The following is a 22,049-nucleotide window of genomic DNA, read 5'->3' as shown; positions in this document are numbered from 1 at the left end:
CACTGTTTATTTAAGCAATGGGTATTATGTTTCTCAGAGGTGGGGGCTGGGAGGGTAAGCAACATTATTACTTTGTCGCAGGAAAATAAGAAGAACTTGTCTCACAATATTCTCAAAGCATGGTTCCACTGTTGCCAGGCATGTAATTATACCAATGTTCAAGACAACATGTTCTCTCACAGCATATTCCAACCACAGAATTACAATTTTAGTATGATTACCACAGAGCAAAGTTAATCTTACTGCCTCTAACTATCTCGCAGAGGAAATGTCTTGGAACGCAAACATTTCTTCAAACCTTTCTTTGTAGACTATGTTATGTAATGACTCATTTTTCTTCCGTCATATCTGTGTGGTTGTACTGAAGAGTATGTTCACAGAAAATATGATAATAATATGCAATAGTCACATTGTCATCATCCTCTCCACAGTTTGGTAGAAATGAGGCTACATGAATATGGAAATAGGAAGTAAGTACATGATACTAAGTGACATCATGTCAAGCTGCCCTGCTATTACACGGGCCTTGAGTAACCAAACCAAAATAAACCCTTAACGTTCTCTAAATGACAGTGGCATTTGGTCCTCTCTAGATAGCAGCATTTTAATTATTAGCAGTGTTCCAGTAGTTCTGCAGTGACACAAATGACATTCTGTCCACACACCGTGAGGTGGCTGTCAATTCACTTGAATAAAAAAAGAACGTCTGTTAAATGGGCAATGCTAGAAAAAGACTTGGCCAATGTTAAAGGTCAGGATTAGCATTGGAAAAGCATAAATACAATCGTTTCCAGTCACTTCTAGCTTTAACAACGCCCCATTATTCACTGCCCCTGGCACTTGACCTAATACAAATCTGGATTAAACATGGGTGAATTTAATGTTTCCTAACACGAATGAAACACATATTAATGTGACGTACTGAAAGAAGTGGTGTTTACGTAATGACACTTCAGTCAGAGAGTGAAAAAGACTTGTGCCTGAATGCGGTGTGACACTTACATGTGCTGGCACAATGAGCCAACAGTATGAGCAGCAGGAGAATGTGAGCTTGCTATTCATTCATACCAGATTTTCCTACGCATAAAAAAGTTTCCCCTCACCTCCTCATTTTTCTTTTAAAATTAATTTACCACACAGACAATCTCTCCAAATTGTTTTACCTGTTCCACAATTACGGTGAGTTAAGCTATAATTCAAAAGGACCAAAGAGTTAAGCTATAAAAAAAATGGGTTAAAGCCAGCCGTTTTTATCTCAATATCAAATCAATTATGTACCTTACTGTGATTGTTTTGAATCAAAATGGTGAAAAAGAAACAAAAGCAGCTTTTTAGCAAAGATCAATTTCTCAAGCACAGCACGCACTGTGCCCGGGCCCACCACAGGAGTCACTAGTGTGCAACGAGACAAGGATATCCCTTCCGGCCAAACCCTCCCTAACCCGGATGACGCTAGGCCACTTGTGCGTCACCCCATGGACCTCCCGGTCACGGCCGGCTGCGACAGAGCCTAGGCTCGAACCCAGAGTCTCTGGTGGCACAGCTAGCACTGCGATGCAGTGCCTTAGACCACTGCGCCACCCTGACTTACCACTATGTTTAGCTAACTGTGCAAAGTTTCTACCCATAGCTGGTAATGTTTACTTTGCAAGCTAACAGTACATCGGAAAATGCGCCCTTATGCTGCTTGACAGGCAGAACCCACAAAGGATAGGAAATTAACCTAAATCACTCACACTTGACAGGTATAGTTCACTTTGAATTTATATTACACAAATATCAAATTAATGGTGGCCAATATTGAGAGATGATAGAGCTAAATGTGCGCAATTGTTTTTCCTAGAATAATCAGAACTGTGTAGTTCCGACTATTCTCTTCAAGAGCTGATGATATTACAACCAAATAGTTCACTTTTCTTATATCCTTAAAAATGGCACGCAGTTGTCAATGGTTTTAGTGAAGCTGGGGTTCTCCTTGCAGGCAAATCAAACGCTACGCGCCATATTGTGACATGTTATTTATAATGAACTATAAATCATTTACCGCCTGATGATGTCACTAGGGAGGCCAAAACTCCATCCCACCAAAACAGGCTGAAATTTCAGTAGGTCTTTTCAAACCGCTCTCACACTAAAAGGTAATTATTATAATTTTCACAATTTCACAGGCTTATTCCAATCTCATACTGTGGAAATATATATATAACATAGGAAAATCACTGGGCTGCGCTGGGCCTTTAAACAAAGACTATCTTAAGGACAGATGATACTCATCAGTATGGTGTGTTTTGCAGTGTTGGGGTCAGTTCCATTTCAATTCAGTCCGTTTTGGAAGTGAACTGAATCATCTCAGGTCCACATAGGGAATTTCAATTCAAGGTCACATAGAGACTTTCAATTCAATCCATCCCTCGAAGTGACTTGAATCAAAGTGGAAGTGACCTCAACCCTGTGCGGTGTTCAGTCGGCGCAAAATTGGAGAAAACCTTTTAAAGCGGAACAGGTGCTTCCTGCACCCTAGCATTTTGGGACTTACCGAACTCGTCGCAGACACTCTCGTTCTGCAGCAGGGTGGGGTGTTCGAAGGTGTCCCTGCAGTAGAGGATGCGTGTTGTGCTGTGTAGGGAGGCGATGCCGCCCAGAGCCAGCACAGTGTGGTTCGTCAGCAGGGCCGACGGCTGCTCTCTGAGCCGGGCCAGGACAGAGCGGTAACGGCAGTACTGGGGATAGCTCAGCACCAGAACCTTCCTGCCGTCATCTTCCTGGCCTGGAGCAAAACAATATTTCAAACAAACATTCAGCCCTAGTTCCAAACAAATATAGTTTAAACCCACCCCCACCCCCTGATAATGACACATTTCACTTGAATACGGGAATGAGTACGACTTGATAATAGCAGAGGCAAATGTCAAGACAACTAAAATATCTTCACATCTAGATATGCTGGTGTTTATAAGCAACTTATAAGTAAATTCAAGCAGCAGTTTTCCCAGGATTTCTCACTTTAGGAAAACAAGCATGTAAGAAATGCCCCTTAACACCTCTTGGGGCTAGGGGGCAGAATTTTCACTTTTGGATAAATAACGTGCCTAATTTCATTTTTTTTCCCTCTCTCTGTTCCCTGAGTTGTCCTTGCCCAGAGATATTTCTTAGGAACCTGTTTTCAGTTCCTACCGCTTCCACTGGATGTCACCAGTCTTTGGAATTTGGTTGAGGTTATTCATTTGTGCAATGAAGAAGTAGGCCAACTAGAAACTGGGTACATTTTTGTGAGTTGCGCAAGACGTGAAAAGTGGCGCTGGTTTGTTTTCATTCCTGTATTGAACACAGATTGCCCCGTCTACAATTTGATCGATTATTAACGTTTAAAAATACCCAAAGTTGTATTACAAAAGTAGTTTGAAATATTTTGGCAAAGTTTATAGGCAACTTTTGAAATATTCTGTAGTGACGTTGCGTTTTTTGTAAGCTGTTTTTTTTCTGGGACAAACGTGCTTTATAAATGGACATTTTGGATATATATGGACAGAATTAATCGAACAAAAGGACCAATTGTGATGTTTAAGAAGCTCGTCAAAGGTAATGCATGTTTTATATTTTATTTCAGCGTTTTGTGTAGCGCCTGCAGGGTTGAAATAAGCTAACCCCTTTGTTTACTTCTGGTGCTATCATCAGATAATAGCTTCTTATATGCTATCGTCACTACACTACACTGCAGTACACAGATCCTATAGCCTCATATTTATTTTACCTTTATTTAACTAGGCAAGTCAGTTAAGAACAAATTCTTATTTTCAATGACGGCCTAGGAACAGTGGGTTAACTGCCTTGTTCAGGGGCAGAATGACAGATTTTTCCTTGTCAGCTCGGAGATATGATCGTGCAACGTTTAAGTTACAGGTCCAATGCTCTAACCGCTAGGCTACCTGCCATCCCAATCTATAAGCATATCATGCAATTGTGTGACAGGAAAAACTATATATTTTATAGTGGTGAAATATACTAGTATTGAGCCCAAACAAGTACTATTAGCCTTGAAAGAATAATATATACCCCTTTGTCCATCTAAGCATAAAAATCCACCATGTATGCAACCTTCGTACAGAAGAGTAAGGTTGAGTTGGTCAAATTGGTAGACCAGTACAATGGAAACCTTACACACATAGAAATTAAACACTAATTGACCATCCTCTCTCTCCCTACTCCTCTCTTTCACTCTGCATACAGTATAAGTATAGACTGAATATGTTGAATAATCCCTGGATGGCATTTCTTCGCACATATCCAGCCAGAGGTGTAATCCATAATGAGGTTTTGAATGTAGGCATTCTATAGTAGCACCTACTCAAACATTCCACAATATAACAATGAGACTTTTAAAATGAAGTACCTGAACTAGGTTCTGGGCGATATGGAGAATAATTCATCATAGGTATCAATATTATTGACTGTTGATGATAATCATTTATATGAAATATGATCTGAATATAAAATTTGCATTTCTATTGAACAAGGATTGGTGGCACACCTTGCTCCAATTTGGTGTCCACAGCCCAGCCCTATTAGATACCATAGTCCAATACAAGTACCTTTCACAGACAACAGAGCCAGATAACTACACATTAATAATACTTCAAAAGGCAGGCAATGAAAGCCCCCATCCTCAAACACACACAGCACAGATGTGTGTTTCTGTGGTCGTATGCAATTACTGCTTGGTGGCACATGGTTTGTTTCCAAATGTCAAGGATTCTATTTGAACTAGCCAACTATGGAACCTGGCAATCTCCTGAGGGCCCTCCCAGCATTCTTTTGATTATATTCAATTTGGTGAAGAAGCCATGGGGGATTTACTGTATAGTAGGACTAAGTGTGTGTGTGTGTGTTGGTTCTTCTAACATTGTGGGGACCTAAAATTCCCAAAAGTCCCCACAAAGATAGTAAAACAAGAGTAATTCTCCCTCGTGGGGACATTTCCCATGTCCCCACCAGGACAGAGGCTATTGTAAGCTTAGGGGTTAGGTTTAGGGTTAGGGTTAGGAGTTATGTTTATGGTTTGGGTTAAGGTTAGGGTAAGGGTTATGTTTAGGGGAAAATAGGATTTTGAAAGGAAATTCATTTTAGGTACCGACGAAGATAGAAGAAGAAAACGTGTGGTGTGTGCAAGAGAGTGTGTGTGTGTAATGCAATGTAATGGTATATAATGTAATATAATGGTATATAATGTAATGGTAAATAATGGAATGGTATATAATGGAATGGAATGGTATGTACAACCTTAATGTCCCTTTGTTCATCAAATCTGATCTTTTCAAATAAAGGATCTTTACATACAAATTTGAATTGGCTGGAGCCTTAGCTCTGTTACTAGAGAGTTGAAAGACGGAGAGAAAGAACATTATGCCAGTTTCTCTTTCTCTCTCTTTACTAAAGCAGCTGGTTTTGACAAGCAGCCTTTAGTGTAGGACCTAGAGGCCCTTCTGTGATGATTAAACTACCATGTAACGTGTGTGTGTATATATGTATGTATATATATATATATATATTTATGCATCGTCAAGTAATCTCAAAGCTAATATACACAACAGGGTCTGTATCATCAGCATAAACACAATGTGACAGGATGTCATCATAACCATTCAAGACGGTTCATTACTATTCATAACCGAGGACATATAAGAGTGTATTACAAAATATGCTATTCAACCGTAATTATACAGCAGATGGATTATAGTGCCTGCATAAGCAAGTACAGAACTCCAATTCCAAGACAACTCAAGGTCAAGGTCGGTGATTCTGGGATATAGGCCTACTATTTATAATACTGCTGCTTCCTGCATCACCATTACTCTGAACAACCATAGGCAATGAGAGCTTTTTTGCTTTCCACTTCTCCGGTCAATGCTAGCAACCCTTTCAAACCTACTTCTGGGTTTCCTTCAACAGAGACTACATGATGCAGAATAAAGGAACATCTATTTTCCAACACAGACTCCAAGAAAATGTTTTACTCTAGGTAACAGCCCAATGTATTAACGAAATTGGTGTTGTATGGCTTACATTTCAAACAAGCTTAAAATCTTTACACCAGGGGGAAAAACTATTTCAAACACCGTGAGTGAAAATGCTGAAAAACATTATTCTCATACTATCTTTCAGTCACTAAGTCCTAAATCACTCACTCGGCTGAAATTTGCTGTTGTCAACATTTCCACATCATCTAACCAGACAAGGAATTTACTGGAGCCTAGTCTTATGAGCCAATAGCGACACATTGATATCTGTTCTTACAGTAGGTACCGCACGGATATCAAAACTAAATGTAAAGCTTATCAAAGTACAGGGAATAAACTAGGGAAACTGGACAAGGAGACTATTTTGTATTCTCTCCCCATCCACTGCCTTTTTTTGCTGTTCAGCTCTGTATTGATTTCAGAGGTTGCCCTGTTTCCATTTACCCAAGACTCCTTTCATAATGTATAACACCTCTCTGATTCATCCGCCTCTCTTTCCTGCAGCATCTACGGTTTTCATATAAAGGACGTGACACAGAGAGCTATATGCAGGCTGGCTCTCAAGCTGTTTGTCTTTATTGAACCAAAAAAGCATGGCATCTGCCAGTAATAAATATTGGACGGAATGCAAAAAGACAATCATATTTCAGTAACGACTAGCTTCTCCTCCCTAGGGAGATTTTCTTTTATCCCTTCATATTCATGACGCATAATGTAGCCACCATGATTCAATGGGCTCCAATCAAGTATTGACTCGCCTCTTCACAACAACCCATAATATCAGTTGCATCAAAACATTTCCTGGTTTAGATCAGCCTTAAGATAACTATTAGTCGCTGTTATATTCACAAGGCATATCTGTAAAGCCTTCAAAGGGAATGGTATTCTCACAAAAGGGCACAAACGCCCAGAGGAAATGTTCTATTAAAACTGTATGAAGGAAGGACAGCAGAGGGCTGCTCTCTCTGCAAGTTGGTTCCTGTTCTTAATTATCTAATGGCACTAAAGTGCCTCTTTCTGTTCTATTTTTTTGTGGGGATTGGGGGGAGGGGAGGGAGGGGAGGGTGTCCTGAAACAAAAAAGAAACGTTTATATAATTTTCACCTCAATTTATTCAAGTGTGCTGCGCAAGAATTTAGGCCAGCTATATGCGTACAGAAAAAAAACGCAGCACAATTGCTCTGAACACTTCTTAATTTGGTTCCAGATGTTCTCACAGTTTGCATTGAAACATTGCAATAAACAACATTTTCAAAAACATACCCCCATTTCAAATGGTTTAGAAAAAAACAAGAGCACTTTCCCTGAGTTGATTTATGTGATTCTATTACATTAAACATTCCTTCCCCTAAGCGGGCTCTGCTCCCTAGCAACAAGCGCTAGCAGCTCTAATGTCATTGGCATGGGGCCAGTGTAAGCTGTCTGTGTTATTGATTGCTAGATTGAAAAGTTTGCATTTAATAGGCTCTGTAATACATGATAAAATTATTCAGAGCTCCTTGTGCCAAATTGGTTCCTTTGACTATCAAAGACTATGGCGGTTACAAACAAGGCAGCATCCCAATGTTCCAGAGGTCTTTTAAGCCTGAACCAAATTATAGCTTCAACCCTGCATCACCACAATCATACTCTAAACATGAGACCCATAATTGTATATACCAGCGAGGTATTACTGGTAGGAACAAGAAAGTCGACTTAGACAAGCAGAAACAGAGATTTTACAGAACTGACAGTCAATAGCTATTGTCTGTGGTAAACAGGCCTCAACATTGCACCTTGTTCTTTGTTTTATTCATCCAGAGAGATTAATGGCTCTGTTTGCCTTTCCCAATCTAGATACTGCACTGTTGCGCTACTCCTTATTCACAAATTATTAACAGTGGCCAGGCTGTTACATAGAAAACCTTGCCCAAAGGAGATTTTCAGTGTAAATGACTAGTTCTGAGGATGAAAAGAAGGTCAGGGGAAATCTGAGGCATTTAATTCCACTATTTCTATGTCTAAATCTAAAGGCCTTTTCTCCCATAAGATAATATACAATCTCTTCTGATGGACCGACCTTTCCATTTGTCACGCGGCGTTGTTCGACACAAACTCCATTGAGCAGCTGTGATCTTGGATCATAAAGATTATGACTGAGTTCCTGGCCTGTACATTCTCTGTGCATTCTGGAATAAAATGGATGTGATGTTTCCTTTAAATGTACCTTTAATGGGACACAGAGTTCCCACTTTAGTCGAGGTTTACATGGGAAGGGTAGAAAACTATTCATCTAAAGATTGGGAATTGGGTCAGAGGGAATTACATGTCATTCCTGACGAAACTTGCTGTGTATATTTCCTCAAAGCCCCCCATTGTAAATCATGGCAGACCACTGAGGGGCTACAGACATAGAAAGGAACATGATTTAATATGTTTCAGTTAAGGACAGAAAGGAAAGGGGAGAAAACAACAGGCTATTCAGGACATGCATGTTTCCCATTCTAAGGACTATAATGAGAGAGGACTGGGTGGGGGCTGTCACTCAACAGAGCCCATTGTGAATTCCTGTCATTATGTAAGAACCTCTCATGTCAGCAGATCTGTACAGGGAAGCTTAAAATAAACAGTAAATAGGCTAAGCCAACTGGACCTATTTAAATAATTACATCCAGTACAATGAACAATTTACATGGATTAATGTAAGAACAACTACTGGAACATTTATTTCTACTAACGGAATAATGACATTAGCGCCATATTGATGAAACAGGTTTTTTTGTACCCCAAAAACCTTGAAGCGTTACATTTTAAAATATCCTATTAGCCCGTCTGTTCATATTGATGTGTAACACAACGCACAAATAAAACTGACAAACTTCCTCAAAAGATCCACTATCTATGCCTCAAAGAAACTGTTAACTTTTTAATGAGTTTTCACAAACATGACTGGGGGAAATGGTGGAGAGTAACAGAGCTGCTGAATAATACGGATTTACCAAGTGGCCAATACACAAAGGACGGAAATGAAATAACTGCCAGGACAACAGGACGGAAAACAGTTTATGAACTAGCCCTGTGCCTTTCTTTGTTCTCACGGGGAGAAGTATCATACTTTTTAAGAAACAAACAAAAAAAATCTCAAACTGTCCAAAAGTACTTCCCGAATTGGGTGATATTTTCCTCATGCAATGTAAGACTTGTATGCGAAAACTAACCGTGCAATTTAAAATATGCACATTATTCAAGACGATGTACGAATACTGCAACTTGTGATTTATGTTGAAACTTTTTTTAAACAATGTCAGTGGAAAGGCAATCATTTAACCTGAGTTTGACAGCCCTAATAACCCCCACTGACAACAATTACATTGTTCCTATGCAGTGAATATGAATGGTAAAGCTGTTTTTGCAGTATGGGTTGCCCGCAGTGCAGATCTGATTGAATTCCAGGCTGTAACTGTAATGTGCACAAAAAGACTGCAACTGGAGCAGCTTGAAATGCATTCATAACACAGATGGACTAATATATGTTCTCATGAAATATTCAAGGACATTATGGTGGGATGATTGGCTGGCAATAAAAACTAAAGGGTAAGGCATACTGACTCAACAAGCCTTGGCAACCTATCTAATAAAAGCCACATTGTTTATTCGCAAGCAAAATGAATGCCCCCAGGTTGAAATTAATAATGTCACTATGATGGCTTTAAGAGAAGGGTATGTGTGTGGGTGGGTGTCTGAGTATTTGGGTCTGTCTGTGCGTCCATGTTGATGTCTATTTTTATAGTTTTTTTTCTGTTCAACTTTAACAAAACTAATCCAATCAAGGCAACCAGATTAGGGAATATTTTAATAGAATAATGCTCCCTCTATGTCACTAGCATAGCGTGTGAGTGTTATACTAGCTGTTTGGGATGCCTTTTATGTTCTAGGAGAGGTCACATCAATAACAAGTCTGTTGTTTCAGAGCCAGTTAATGGACAGACAAAACCCTTCACTTCCTCTGTGAGGTCACCCCTGGGATCCAAACTCATTGTTTAACAATCCACCAGCAAAGCCTCTCACCCCCTGGAGCACACAGGCAAAAAAACAGCTGGAAATTACACAAATATTATCTGACATTTTGAAAGGACTAAATTACTAAACCGTTTTTGCCATCGGAATCCAAATTTGATTACAAAGCACATGCCTGCTAGGACGTGTTTTTCTGGCCCATTCAAATTCCAGGCATGCTCAAACGCTCCCCACATCTAATAGATTTTTCCACCCCGCCACACAATTTACTGCTTACACGTTTAGAATTTTTTGGCTTCCGGCCAAACTTCAGTCAAGGGAATTAATGATATGAGCAGATCAGTGAGGGAAAAACAGCTTGTGATTCTCTCTCCAACAGGTCTGAAAATAATGAAGAGAACATGCCCATAAACCAAAACCCATTGCTATCAGAGTCACACAATCAATAGAACACTCCATTGAATTACTTCAAAAGCTTTGGATAGTTCCAAGAATTAGTTTGAGGAAATTGCATATGACAAAGGGAGCGTACGGCAGCTATCGGATTAATACACAGTTGAATTAAGAATATGCTTTACAACAAGACATTCTTTCATTTCAAATCCATGCCTTTGTCTATCGGATCACAAAATATTTTTCATGGTCGGTTTTCGACCATAGTATAATAGAAAAGCAACATCAACTACAATCATATGTATATTGCCAGGATAACTCAACCCAGTGAAAGAAATCTGTTTTCTATTCTCTTTATCATTCTGTGGGTCTGTGTCAGCATAAATAATTTGGTGAACTCTGAAAGATGCTGCGAAGGTTATAATCCATCGACTGCGTCAATTTAAAATATTCCACTGAAACATTTTCTGAAGATTGCCAGTGGCTGCATCTGGACAGACATAAATAATGTATACTGCGTTATGCACTGGATTCATTATATTTCTATGGGGCACCTGTGAAACATACCATATTCATTCTAGTAGGAATGTATATGTTGGCACAGTGTTGTTAACTAGAAAGCAGCATGATTTAATTTGCTTCCTGTAAATCATTTCATCATCGACCTCCAGCTAGGTGAGAAGTAAGAGAGGGGGGTAGAGAGAGTCAAAAATGTGACCTTGCACAATCCCTGTCATCATGTCACAGCACAAATCTTGCTGGGGGAAGGAGCGGCAGTTGTGAATGATGAATCATGACTAATGATCCACACATGTTCTCTCTTTCTTCTTGCTCTCTATCTCTCTCTCTCGAAAGCAAGTCTAAAAAGCAGTAGAGATGTTCTATGTGCTATATTCCTATGCTTCCCGTTCTTAAGATTTGCTTTTGCGTCTTTTACTTTCGGTTTTGTACACCAGCTTCAAACAGCTGAAAATGCTATATTTTTGTTTATGGAAAATATATTTCACAGCAGTTGAGATGGTACTATGGTGCTCTACACCTACACTTTACTTGCTTTATTTGTCACAGAAACTGAAATTAGGCGAACTATTCTAATTTTTTCAACCAGGAAATGGTAGGAACATACAATAGATGGCTTGATGCAGATATTGATGCCACAGTTATATACTGTATGTAAAAAGCTCTAATGTAAAAAGACAACATCTAAAGCCATATGTCTTTTGCCAGATGTCCTTTACGGTAGAGAGCCCATATCACATTATTCTTGTAACAACACATTGAGGTTGCTCCTATGTCTATCTTCCATAGAAAATAGGTCTTGATCAGATAGAACACAGGTGGTCCGTTCAACACCAGATTATATTCTTACAATCTCTGTATTCCTCACTGTATTACACAACATCTCTCCGTTTCCTGTCCAGTCCACTGGAATAGAACAACAAATTTTGACCGGCCAAAAATTGGGACAGTTCTATTAGGGACGGATGAAATGAATGTAAACTTTCCCTGCTAAAGCGGCATGGTGGAATTGGTTTATTTACAGCTGCAGGTCCAGATAAGTGTAATATTGCTCAGCACTCTAGAATGTGGAGAGCCTTGAAAACAGTTCATTCTTCCTCAAGATGGCACTTGAATTATAACAGCAATCTCAACTCGCTTCACACTGTTAAAAATCACTGGTCGATGCGGCGCTATAGCTAGCAGGCAAGGCAAGGGCACTCTTTCTCTAATTAATGACAGTGGAGACCTCTGTTTCCCTATCCTCTGTGAACAGAGCATGTAGCTTAGTTACTATAATATCACATCATATAATTCACATAAAGAACAATAGCACTGTGATCCTGCTATTCATGACACATTTGTAGAGAGCATTTTTTATGCTTTCCATGCACTGTACTTCTCATTGGCTGTCTGCCAGGAAACATTAGGAAACACTCACATAAAAAAATGCCTCCCTTAATAACAATAGCACACTGTACTACCCTTTAATGCACAATTGATTTATATGTAACCTCTGGCAGTATCCTGTTTTTTTAATGAATAAATGGCTCAGATATTCAAGATCCAGAGAGGACATCCTCGTGTTTATAACAACAATTAGCTAACAGATCATTAATGTTATGAGTAGAACTGAGAAGGCAGGAAAGCTCTTCCCGACAATAAGAAACTCATTGGGTTATAAATGATCGTTTCCCAAAAAATGTGAATAATGATTCAGAAGCTCTAACAAAACCTACAAGGAAAGCGGCAGGACACTCAATGAACACTTGCAATATCTCTTTAATTCATATTCAATTTCAATCAGTTCATCACAGCTATATTGCTATCCAAACCAAAGCTCATTGGAATAGCGTGTCCTTGTTGAATGATCCCTCTCTTATCGTTAGAGAGACAACGGCAAGCTGGCAGGGGTGGGAACACATGCCACAGGGCTAGGGCTGCTGGTGCCCTGCCAGGGGAGTTCTGCTGACAAGGCACATTCAGCAGGCAGCCAGGGAGATACTCCACTGGAGGGACAAGTGCATTTACACACAGCCTGATGGAGTCATTAACGGCCACATCACTCATTAGCATCATACAGCCACAGAGAATATTAGAAGGTGACGAGACTGACTGACATCAAATAAATCTATACAGCTGTTTTTATCCCTCCGTTATTTCCTGTTATGACTAATACACAATCACTACACACACACACATATACATAGAGAAGCACTGACACACATGCATACACGCGCACACACTGACACACACTCACGCACACACACTATTGATTCCTCATGTCGTAGAACGACAAAGCGGCCATTATTGATTCTCCAATCCACTTTCTCTTTAGAATCTAACAATATAGAGTGTATTCAAGGGCAATATAACACTCAAAGGCAAAACCAAGCAAGCTCTCCAGCTACTAAAGGATTTATGAATCGTCCACAACCCCCAAACAATAACAACTATCAATAACACATTCTGAAGGGGCCTTTTCTCTATTTTGTTGCTTGTTTCAGTCATTCTCTCGTCAAATGTTTTTTTGGTAATGGAAAAATTATTTATTGCAAAACATTACAGCAGTATCTCTAGAAAGTGCCAAGAGGTGATGATGTTGGGCCCAATCCCAAATTGATACAACTATGTGTGACTACACCTTATATCTTGTATTGATGTCAATGGGCGATTTTTGCAAAAAAGTTGACGTTATCTGTAGTCAGTATTCTGTTAACTACGAATAAAAAGAGAAACCCAAATAGAAAAATATGAAATTGGCGTTAGAGATGCTGTATGTGTCAATGTTGCTGCTTCACTATCATCTGAAGGGGGGGAAACATAGTTATTCAAAGGGAATATTAAGTCCTTCACATTTCTTTTGTTAAATAAACCCTTTTTTTATATCAGCAAGGCTTAGCATGACTCATCAGCCTCCTTCATATCTTGTGATTCATGTTATTTTCACTGCAGCAGTGAAATACCACAATGCAGCTATCAAATACCTCAACGACATTAATGGTACAAATTAAGGATGCCAGAGGTTTGAGGCAATTATACAGGAATGTACATGCAATTATAACAGTAACATGAGCAAAAATAAATGCATAATGAAAAATGTTTGATTGGTCATAAATGTGTTAGTGCATTCATGTGCTTCTAACAGTGATGTGTAATCCAAACTGGTAACTATTTTATACAAAGCCTTCATCTATAAGAAGCTTATAAGTATTAACAAATAGGTAAAATTCCATGTATAACTGAAATGTTATGGTCAGAATTCTAGTACTTATTCTGACTACTCATAGACAGACAAACAAAATAGCTTGAGAGACAGGAAAGCAGTTGCCCTCACCCAATTGAGCCCTCTCCCTTTGGATGTCTCTGAAGTTGAGGCCGCTGGTGAAGGTGCTCTCCCTGTATCTGTGGAGGGCATCTCTGCGCCCATTGGCACCCAGCTCCCTCAGGACAGAGGGCTTCAGAGGCGCTGCCCGCAGTCCGTGGGACCATCCCGAAAACTCTGGGACTGTCCACTTCACCAGGTCTTCCAACCGAACAATCACCTTCTCTGACACAGCAATGACCTCGTGCTATAAGACAGACAAGAGAAGGAGGGCAGGGAGTGTGAGGTCAGGAGGGAAAACAATTACAGGGATATGTCAATTCATAACACCATCTTAAGACTATTATACGAGTTACTATTAGAGATGGGGTCATACAGGATCTTAATTTGAGCCAGGAACCAGGAGCCAGGAAAATAATCTTGCAGCAACAGGAATGTGAATTATCATTGTATTATAATTGACTTTTTTGTAAGTATTGATACATTTTTAAATAGGGAAAATCAAGTCTGAAATGTAAAAGTGGAAATTACAAAGCCTTTTGAAACCTCTAATACACTACAAGTTGTACATCTCCTGTGATCAAATTAAGATCCTACATCTGCAGCTTGCCATGGTAACCAGGGTGAACTTTTCTAAGCAACCTTTTGTTCAAATGTAATACTCTAGAGAGTCTACAACCCTTGAACAAGTTGTGTTCCTGGTTCTTTCAACCCTTTGAGGCAAACTAAAATAACTTTTTTTGATCTATCCCTTTTGAGGAATTGCAACTCCAATGGAAAAATTGTGGCATAGAAATGTTGAAATGTGGTTCCATTTTTAGGAGTAATGGGCTTGTTATCCGGCCGGAGTGGTAGGAGATTGTTATTAAGCTGCAGAATCTGGAGGACAGATGTGTCCATCTGGAGAAACACGCTTTTTAACGTTTACCTTGCAACAGTCTACACCTCTCCCCTGAAGCAACCTTTAAAGGGATAGTTCAGGATTTTGGCAAGGAAGCCCTTTGTCTACTTATCCAGAGTCAGATGATCTTTTGGATACAATTTTTAAGTATCCATGTCCAGTATGAAGGAAGTTAGAGGCAGTTTCGCGAGCCAATCATAACTAGCGGTAGCGTAATGACTGGAAGTCTACTGTATTTCCCAAAGATTTTCTGTCATTGCACTAATGATTGTTAGAAATTGCGCTAACGCTAGTTAGCAACTTCATTCAAACTACACGCAGAGAAATAACAATGGTATCCACAAGTTAATCTGACTCAGATAAAGGGCCTCATTGCCAAAATCCCGAACTATCCCTTTAAGCATTCACACGCACACACACACACATACAGTGACTTTATTACGTTTCATACAGAGTAAATTTGCACAATGCCAGTTCCACACCGCTAGCAAAACTGAGTTAATCAAAAACAAAGCTGTAAATAAGAAAATCTGCGATGGTTAGCTTCTTATATCTGTGTCTTCTTAGTAAACGCAAACATAAACATGGTTATATAAACTCCTATAATGTGCTGTCAAGTGGTGGTTGAAACTGTTTGCTGGCATCATGACTGTCTTCTTTTTAAAAGGAAGACATTTAAATAACATTGAACTCCATTTAAGTACCAATCAACAGCAGACAGTAGAAATTGTTAAGCAGTGATGCCTGCAGCCAAAAACATCCTCTGGAATTATTCTTGTGCTTTGATACAGTTGACTAAGTAAACATACTAAACTGGTAACTCATAGGAGTATACATTATATTTAATACTACGTTACTCAGAAGATTTCACAATGGATTTTCGAAAGTTAACATCTTAGGTCTTGAATGAGTGTCTTCATAACATACCGTATAGCAACGGTTCCCAAACCTTTCTGGCCCGCGACCATATTTTGATATTTTAAAAAGTCTGCAACCCAACCATGTAAAAATAAGTTATGTAATCAACTGCCAATATTTAATTGGGCCATGACAGTCTATTACAAATCAGTCTGACAGTATTTTTGACAGGATTTCAACATGAAGACGATATCGTTTGAAGTGACTGAAATACATCAGAAAGGTATTGGGAAGTTCAGAAGATCATCAGGCAAAAATGTATGATCTGTGTAGAAGTCTGATGGTCTGATTTAGTGCCTGGTCTTGTCCACTCGGTTCTAACGGCTTGTGGGCATACTAGAGGGGGAAAGTATGTACATACGTGAGAGTCTTATCTTTCAGTGAAGGGGTCATAATATTTTGTAGCTTAAACCATTCAAAAGATAGAGCCACATTTGTAGGAAGAAAACAGAAACAGCTCTGTTTATTACAACCACATCTAGCAGCTACCGTTCTATGAACCAAGCGCAAAATGTATCTTGAAACTCCACTTTCAAATCAGACGACCCCTAGTTTAGGAAACCCTGCTGTATAGTTTCCTCACAGAAAGAAACATTTAAACTGCATGTTTCCCAAACATCATTCAATTGTATGTGACGTGTGGGTGTCAAACTATCCTGTTTTGTGATGTGTTTTACTTGAATGCAACAGGTGATTGTCATTCAACAGCTGTCATGACATTATATTATGAGTTCAAAAACACAACACCCATTTAAATGCAGTGAAACACCCACACTGAGTTACCATAAAGAGTTAAGGTACTGATAGTGGAAGGAAGTGGAAGATAAAACCACCAAGCTGCATATAGGTCAGAGGTCTCTGTAGGCTACCAATGGGAAGATGTGACACTTCAAATAAAACAATTCACAAGAGAGGTTGTTGCTATATAATTTTTGTAGACTGCAAATAAAGGTTGATATTGTGACTTGGCTTACAACAATCTCAGTGGTTTATGGAGCAATAATATTACAATGTGATTTATTACAGGTTCATGATAGTACAGCAAATAGTACAGCAGATATGACCCCTTTTTTTACTTTTACAACAAATAATGCATGAGGGCTTATATAACATGTATGGAATGTCAACTTTGTAATAGAAAGGTGTGCTTTTATGACTTAAGATTCAACAATTGTGCTATGATTTCATGATCTCTAAATGTCCATAAAATCCATATTATTCCATATCATTCTGTGAAAAGAGCACCACAGTACTTGAACAGTAAGGGACATTCCTAAATGTCACCATTGTAGGGCAAAGCGGTACATTTGTTGGACAGGCCTTTCAGTTAAGAGTCAGTCTCACAGTCAGCCCCTGTCATGCTGCGAAGGTTTCAGTCTGGTGGCTCAGGGGGTCAACCCAGGAATTCCTTGGGCCAAAAGGAGATTAGTAATTGAGTAATGGACATGGTGACATGAACAATGCTCTTTGGTGCACTAGGCTGAGAGAGTGAAACGCAATATGAGTTCATTATCTTTTCTCCTCAACACTGACCTTGATACAGTGACAAAAACGAAACTCAACCACGTCAAAAAATGAGCACAGGAGAGGCTAGGGTCTGATGTATTCTACTGAAACTATTTTAAAATAGAACTTGGTTAAATAGTTGTTATATGTTGTCACAATATATATGCCTGCAAGATATTGGCGTTCTGATTTCTGCCATAAACTATAAGCAGCTACTATGTTGTTTTGTACAGTGTGCAATTTCAAAAATACTTTAAACACACACAGAACTGAATACTATTTGACTTATTTTGACTGTGGGGTGTATAACCACAGACTAAATCATATTAGGCTGAAGCAGTGCTATGAGCATTCACTAAAGAATAAAAATATGCTAAGTACATTCTCTGGAAACAGCTCATCTGTGGTTTCAGTCCTCTAAGGTTATAATGATCCACTATAGCTTGGGGCTTTAGAGTCATGCATTATGGGAAATATGTTTGATGTTAAAGTGGTTTGTCAATGACAAGGTGTAAACCAACCCAAAGAGCACCAATTCTTCATGTGTTGAGGGAAAAAACACTGTATATCATTACATATATCACAGAATAGCGGCATATAAGAACACATTTATGTGTATGGAAATAACATAAACCAAAATTATGTGTTTTTTTTACTTTGAAGGGCATGACATTCAGTTTAAATTACATTTTAAATTATCTCCAGTATTGCCCTAAAAACATGACAATAATTTACATGTATTTTCAAAACGCAAAAGGAATTCACTTGAGGGCAACGTTTCTGACTTAATGGCTTGTTCTGCAGTGGGGGTATAGTTTTCACCCACCCAAGCCTAAATTACTGACATTGTTGGGTGAATAGGGTGATTTGGTATCATGCTTACTGACTATTGAGCTATTGGTTGTATATATGGACTACCAGATAACATAACTGAACAAAAACATTCCTATGGCTAGAATTACTTTTGCAAACATACACCCTCCAGGAAAATCAGAGTAGAAAATAAACAACATATAATCTGATTTCCCTATTTACAGGTCCCCAGCACTCAAACACCACAAGCATGGATTTTTGCCATAAACCAAAGCTGATTCTGGACAGATGCCACCATTTATTTCTACTGCAATCAATACAACTGCTGCAGTCACTGCTCTCATACCTCACTGCTTTGTCATTTACAGGAATAGAGTGGCAAACAACAAGTGACATCACAGATAATAACAAATTATTAGTGTATGAACAGAAAATACCAGACTACTTGCCAATTGTCTATTGCCACGATGGGTATCTTAAGCAGGACACCAATCAGGCCCAAGCAATTAGCTGTAGCAGCATTGAAATGGTTGTAGCAGTAAGTGTTATCTAAAAAAGCTCTCTTGAAACATGAGCCAAAAAAAGACAGCGTATTGAGCCAACATGTACCGGAGGGGGGCGTTGAGGGTAAGACTTAATACTGTGTCACTGCTTTGCAAGAAGCGGTTCTCAGACCACAGAATGCAGAGACGCAAATAGAGGTTGTATCATAATGGGTGCGCCACATAACACAATGCCTTTATACATAGCATGCGGTCAGTCTTTATGGTGGAGTAGAAGGGTTGTCAGCGAAAGCAAAATGAGCACAGTAGGACATGGGTTTCTCTTGTCCCTGCCTACACTGGGAGGGGCAAAGAGCATACAAATACCCAGGCCTGAGGGGAAATGACATAATATGGTGAGCATTGAACTCAAGAAGGGATATCCAGAGAGATTTATAACCTCCTTTTATCCCACTGAGAAAATGACTTGTTATTGTATTCATGACATGAACACATTTGTGCAGTAGATAAGTAGTCTTACACGTACCCATTAGTCAGAGGCTATAACTACCACGTATATCTTACAAACTGAAAGCTGTCTCGGGCTAAGCAGATTTGCATATTAGGGCAGTCATAAAATAAAGATCATTAACTGACTGGTAATAACTGTAGACAGTTACTTGTTTGAGTGAAATTCCAATGTAATCTTTATAGGGCAATTTGCTGAGAACATCAAGTTTAAAACACATTTAAGGGGGTCGTTGGCATCAACATCACACTTTTAGATGTCATCGTATGTTGTGTCATACTCTACTTCAGCTCTGCTCTAGGCTATTGCTATAACTATCCATTTCCAACTGCCAACACTCTAGAGTCACTCTGTCCTTTGATCTTGGAAGGAGTCAAATAATATTGTCCAGATATCCAATCATGTGTGATGTTACCACTTTGCAATGCAAATCAGGCTTCTCAAGGGGTGGGGCTGACTTGTCCCTTATTGCACAAGTGTGTTTCTTAATGATGGACTGTGCATGCACTCAAAGTATTTACAAAGTCATTACATTGTGTTAAAGGCTAATGCAAAGTAAGGTTTTGGATGATTCTAGTTGAGTGAAGAAAATAAAAGGTTTCAATTACATGTATTCATAGCAGTGTCCACTATAAGGAAATATGATAGCTACTGTATTACACAAGAGGACCATCAGCAGGGGAAAAGTCCGTTTCTATGTTTGCATTGCTAATCAAATACAAACTAGGCTTTGTCCTTCCTAAATGACAAATGCAACCGCTGGCATATTTCATATGACCTCAAAATCAAGTAAGAGCATCGTGAAATGTGTTTCGGTAGAATTGCCTATTTGAGTAGGCTACAGTAGCATATAGCAAATGTTTGATTGTTTTATATACCCCACAATAAATGAATGTACAAAACCAAGATGTGTCGCTCTATGCGGTGTGATACAGGCGTCATATTTAGCCACTTAACAAAATACCTCAGTTAAACATATTGCCAATGGCAACATATCAGACTACAGTAAATGTTGTTTTATAACGCTTTGTCATTTCGACCTGTCCTAATCTCTGGATAAAATGGCAGAACGTTTGAGCTGACAACAATATCATATTGTTAGGAATGCGAATGATTTCATGGAAATTATGCAAATTGAGAACAAGTCAGACATGCTAGCACTCGTCTTCAATAGGTTGTGTGCGCTTATTCAGCAGCCATTCATATGATATGATGAAAGATTATATTTATGGTGTTGTTGAATCGAGGCGTTTTGATCTCATATGCTTTACCATTTCGCAATTTCAGTCAATAGCACTGTTTGACACGCATCATGAAGAAATAAAATGACACAGCCTAGGCGCTGGACTTGTAGGGGGATTTTTCTTCCCCTAATACAATTAACCTTATACAGCACACGAGCGTTATTACGCACAGCTGGATACGATTGAATTGCACATTCAGCAGTTACCACAATGAGGAACAAATAGGCTAAGCAGTCAATAACACTGTAATAGACATACACATTATGCAGTTTGCGATGGATCAATGTGGGTATCACATAATGCATGCACGTTATACAACGAATGACCAAAGAATGCAGAAAATGCCACATCGATGTATCAACAGAATGTTTGAAGGTTATTACCTCTCCATGACTAACTGTCCTTCCCAAGAGAGTATCTTCGGGTAAGAAATAAAGTTTTGAGCTTGATAAAAGTTGCTTAGTAGTTCTTTCCTCCCACAACAGCTGTAGCTCCGCTATGCAAATTGGATCCCCGGGTTTACATCTTACGAAGAAAAAGTCTCCGAGGGACAGAATCCTTGGTTTACCGTCCCGGTGAAATTTAAAAGCCTTGTAGAATATATATGGTCCGTGTAAACCGCAAGACGAGCCTACCCACTGTGGAGAAAATAGCAATAAGCAACTTAATGAATGAGTTATTCATATTCGAAAATGTGGAAACATTGAATGGGACGACATGCTCAATGACTATGGCTTGACAAATCATTAAATTACGCACAAAATACCACCTGCATCTGATTTTAGGACTGATTTAGAACCATGTAACTATATATTTACTTATTCTAATATGATGTAAAAACAGCAAAAACACCAAAGAATTGTAAATGAGCTGCAAACACAAAGGTGTGTCCTCAAATTGATAATATCATGCGAAAATAGAATATGTTGGTGTATGATTATAATGTTACCTTGAGTGAGTTAGGCTCCATCTCGACGTTCTGAATTGATTAAACTCAACACGCTCTCCAAACTTGTTGGCTTGAATGGATTGCCGAAGGTCCTGTAAGAACCCTGTATTTATTTTAAGTTTAAAAGCTCTTTGTGGATAATATTAAACACTTACAAAAATATTTAGTTGCTCCGCAATTACCAAATGCATGGCTTTTGTTGCTGTGCATACATTAAGCTAATAAGAATCAACATTAGATATTATTGTGCCCATAAATCGTCCCTTTTCAATCAGGAAAACCACATATGTCCATTAATATCATTTGAATTCGATAAAAATAACTACGAGATTAACACTGCATCCGTCTGATAATTTCTCAATCGTGTATTTAAGTTATGTGCAATGGAAAAAGATTGTGTTACCTTATAATTTTTAAGAAATCTATTTGAATGTCTATCTCTTCCAGGACCTGTGTAAAGATCGTTTGTATGAAAGAACAT

At 38.9% G+C, this 22,049-nt stretch overlaps 1 protein-coding gene across 1 annotated transcript in view; it reads right to left on the bottom strand.

Annotated features, from left to right (window-relative positions):
- Positions 1–21,637, bottom strand: part of LOC118369791 (AT-rich interactive domain-containing protein 5B-like) — a 62,770-nt gene extending 41,133 nt beyond the window's left edge. The window contains exons 1-4 of the mRNA XM_035754492.2: positions 21,569–21,637; positions 21,003–21,257; positions 14,239–14,473; positions 2,537–2,767 (exon numbers count right to left, since the gene is read on the bottom strand). Of these exons, the coding sequence (XP_035610385.2) occupies positions 2,537–2,767; positions 14,239–14,473; positions 21,003–21,257; positions 21,569–21,589 (742 nt within the window). The 5' untranslated portion in view covers positions 21,590–21,637. The remainder of the gene's footprint in view (positions 1–2,536; positions 2,768–14,238; positions 14,474–21,002; positions 21,258–21,568) is intronic.
- Between the last annotated feature and the right edge of the window lie 412 nt (positions 21,638–22,049).

The sequence above is a fragment of the Oncorhynchus keta genome, chromosome 36 (genome assembly GCF_023373465.1).
Source record: "Oncorhynchus keta strain PuntledgeMale-10-30-2019 chromosome 36, Oket_V2, whole genome shotgun sequence".
Taxonomy (NCBI): domain Eukaryota; kingdom Metazoa; phylum Chordata; class Actinopteri; order Salmoniformes; family Salmonidae; genus Oncorhynchus; species Oncorhynchus keta.
Note: the sequence above shows the minus strand (reverse complement) of the source record. Positions and strands in the feature narration are given on the sequence as shown.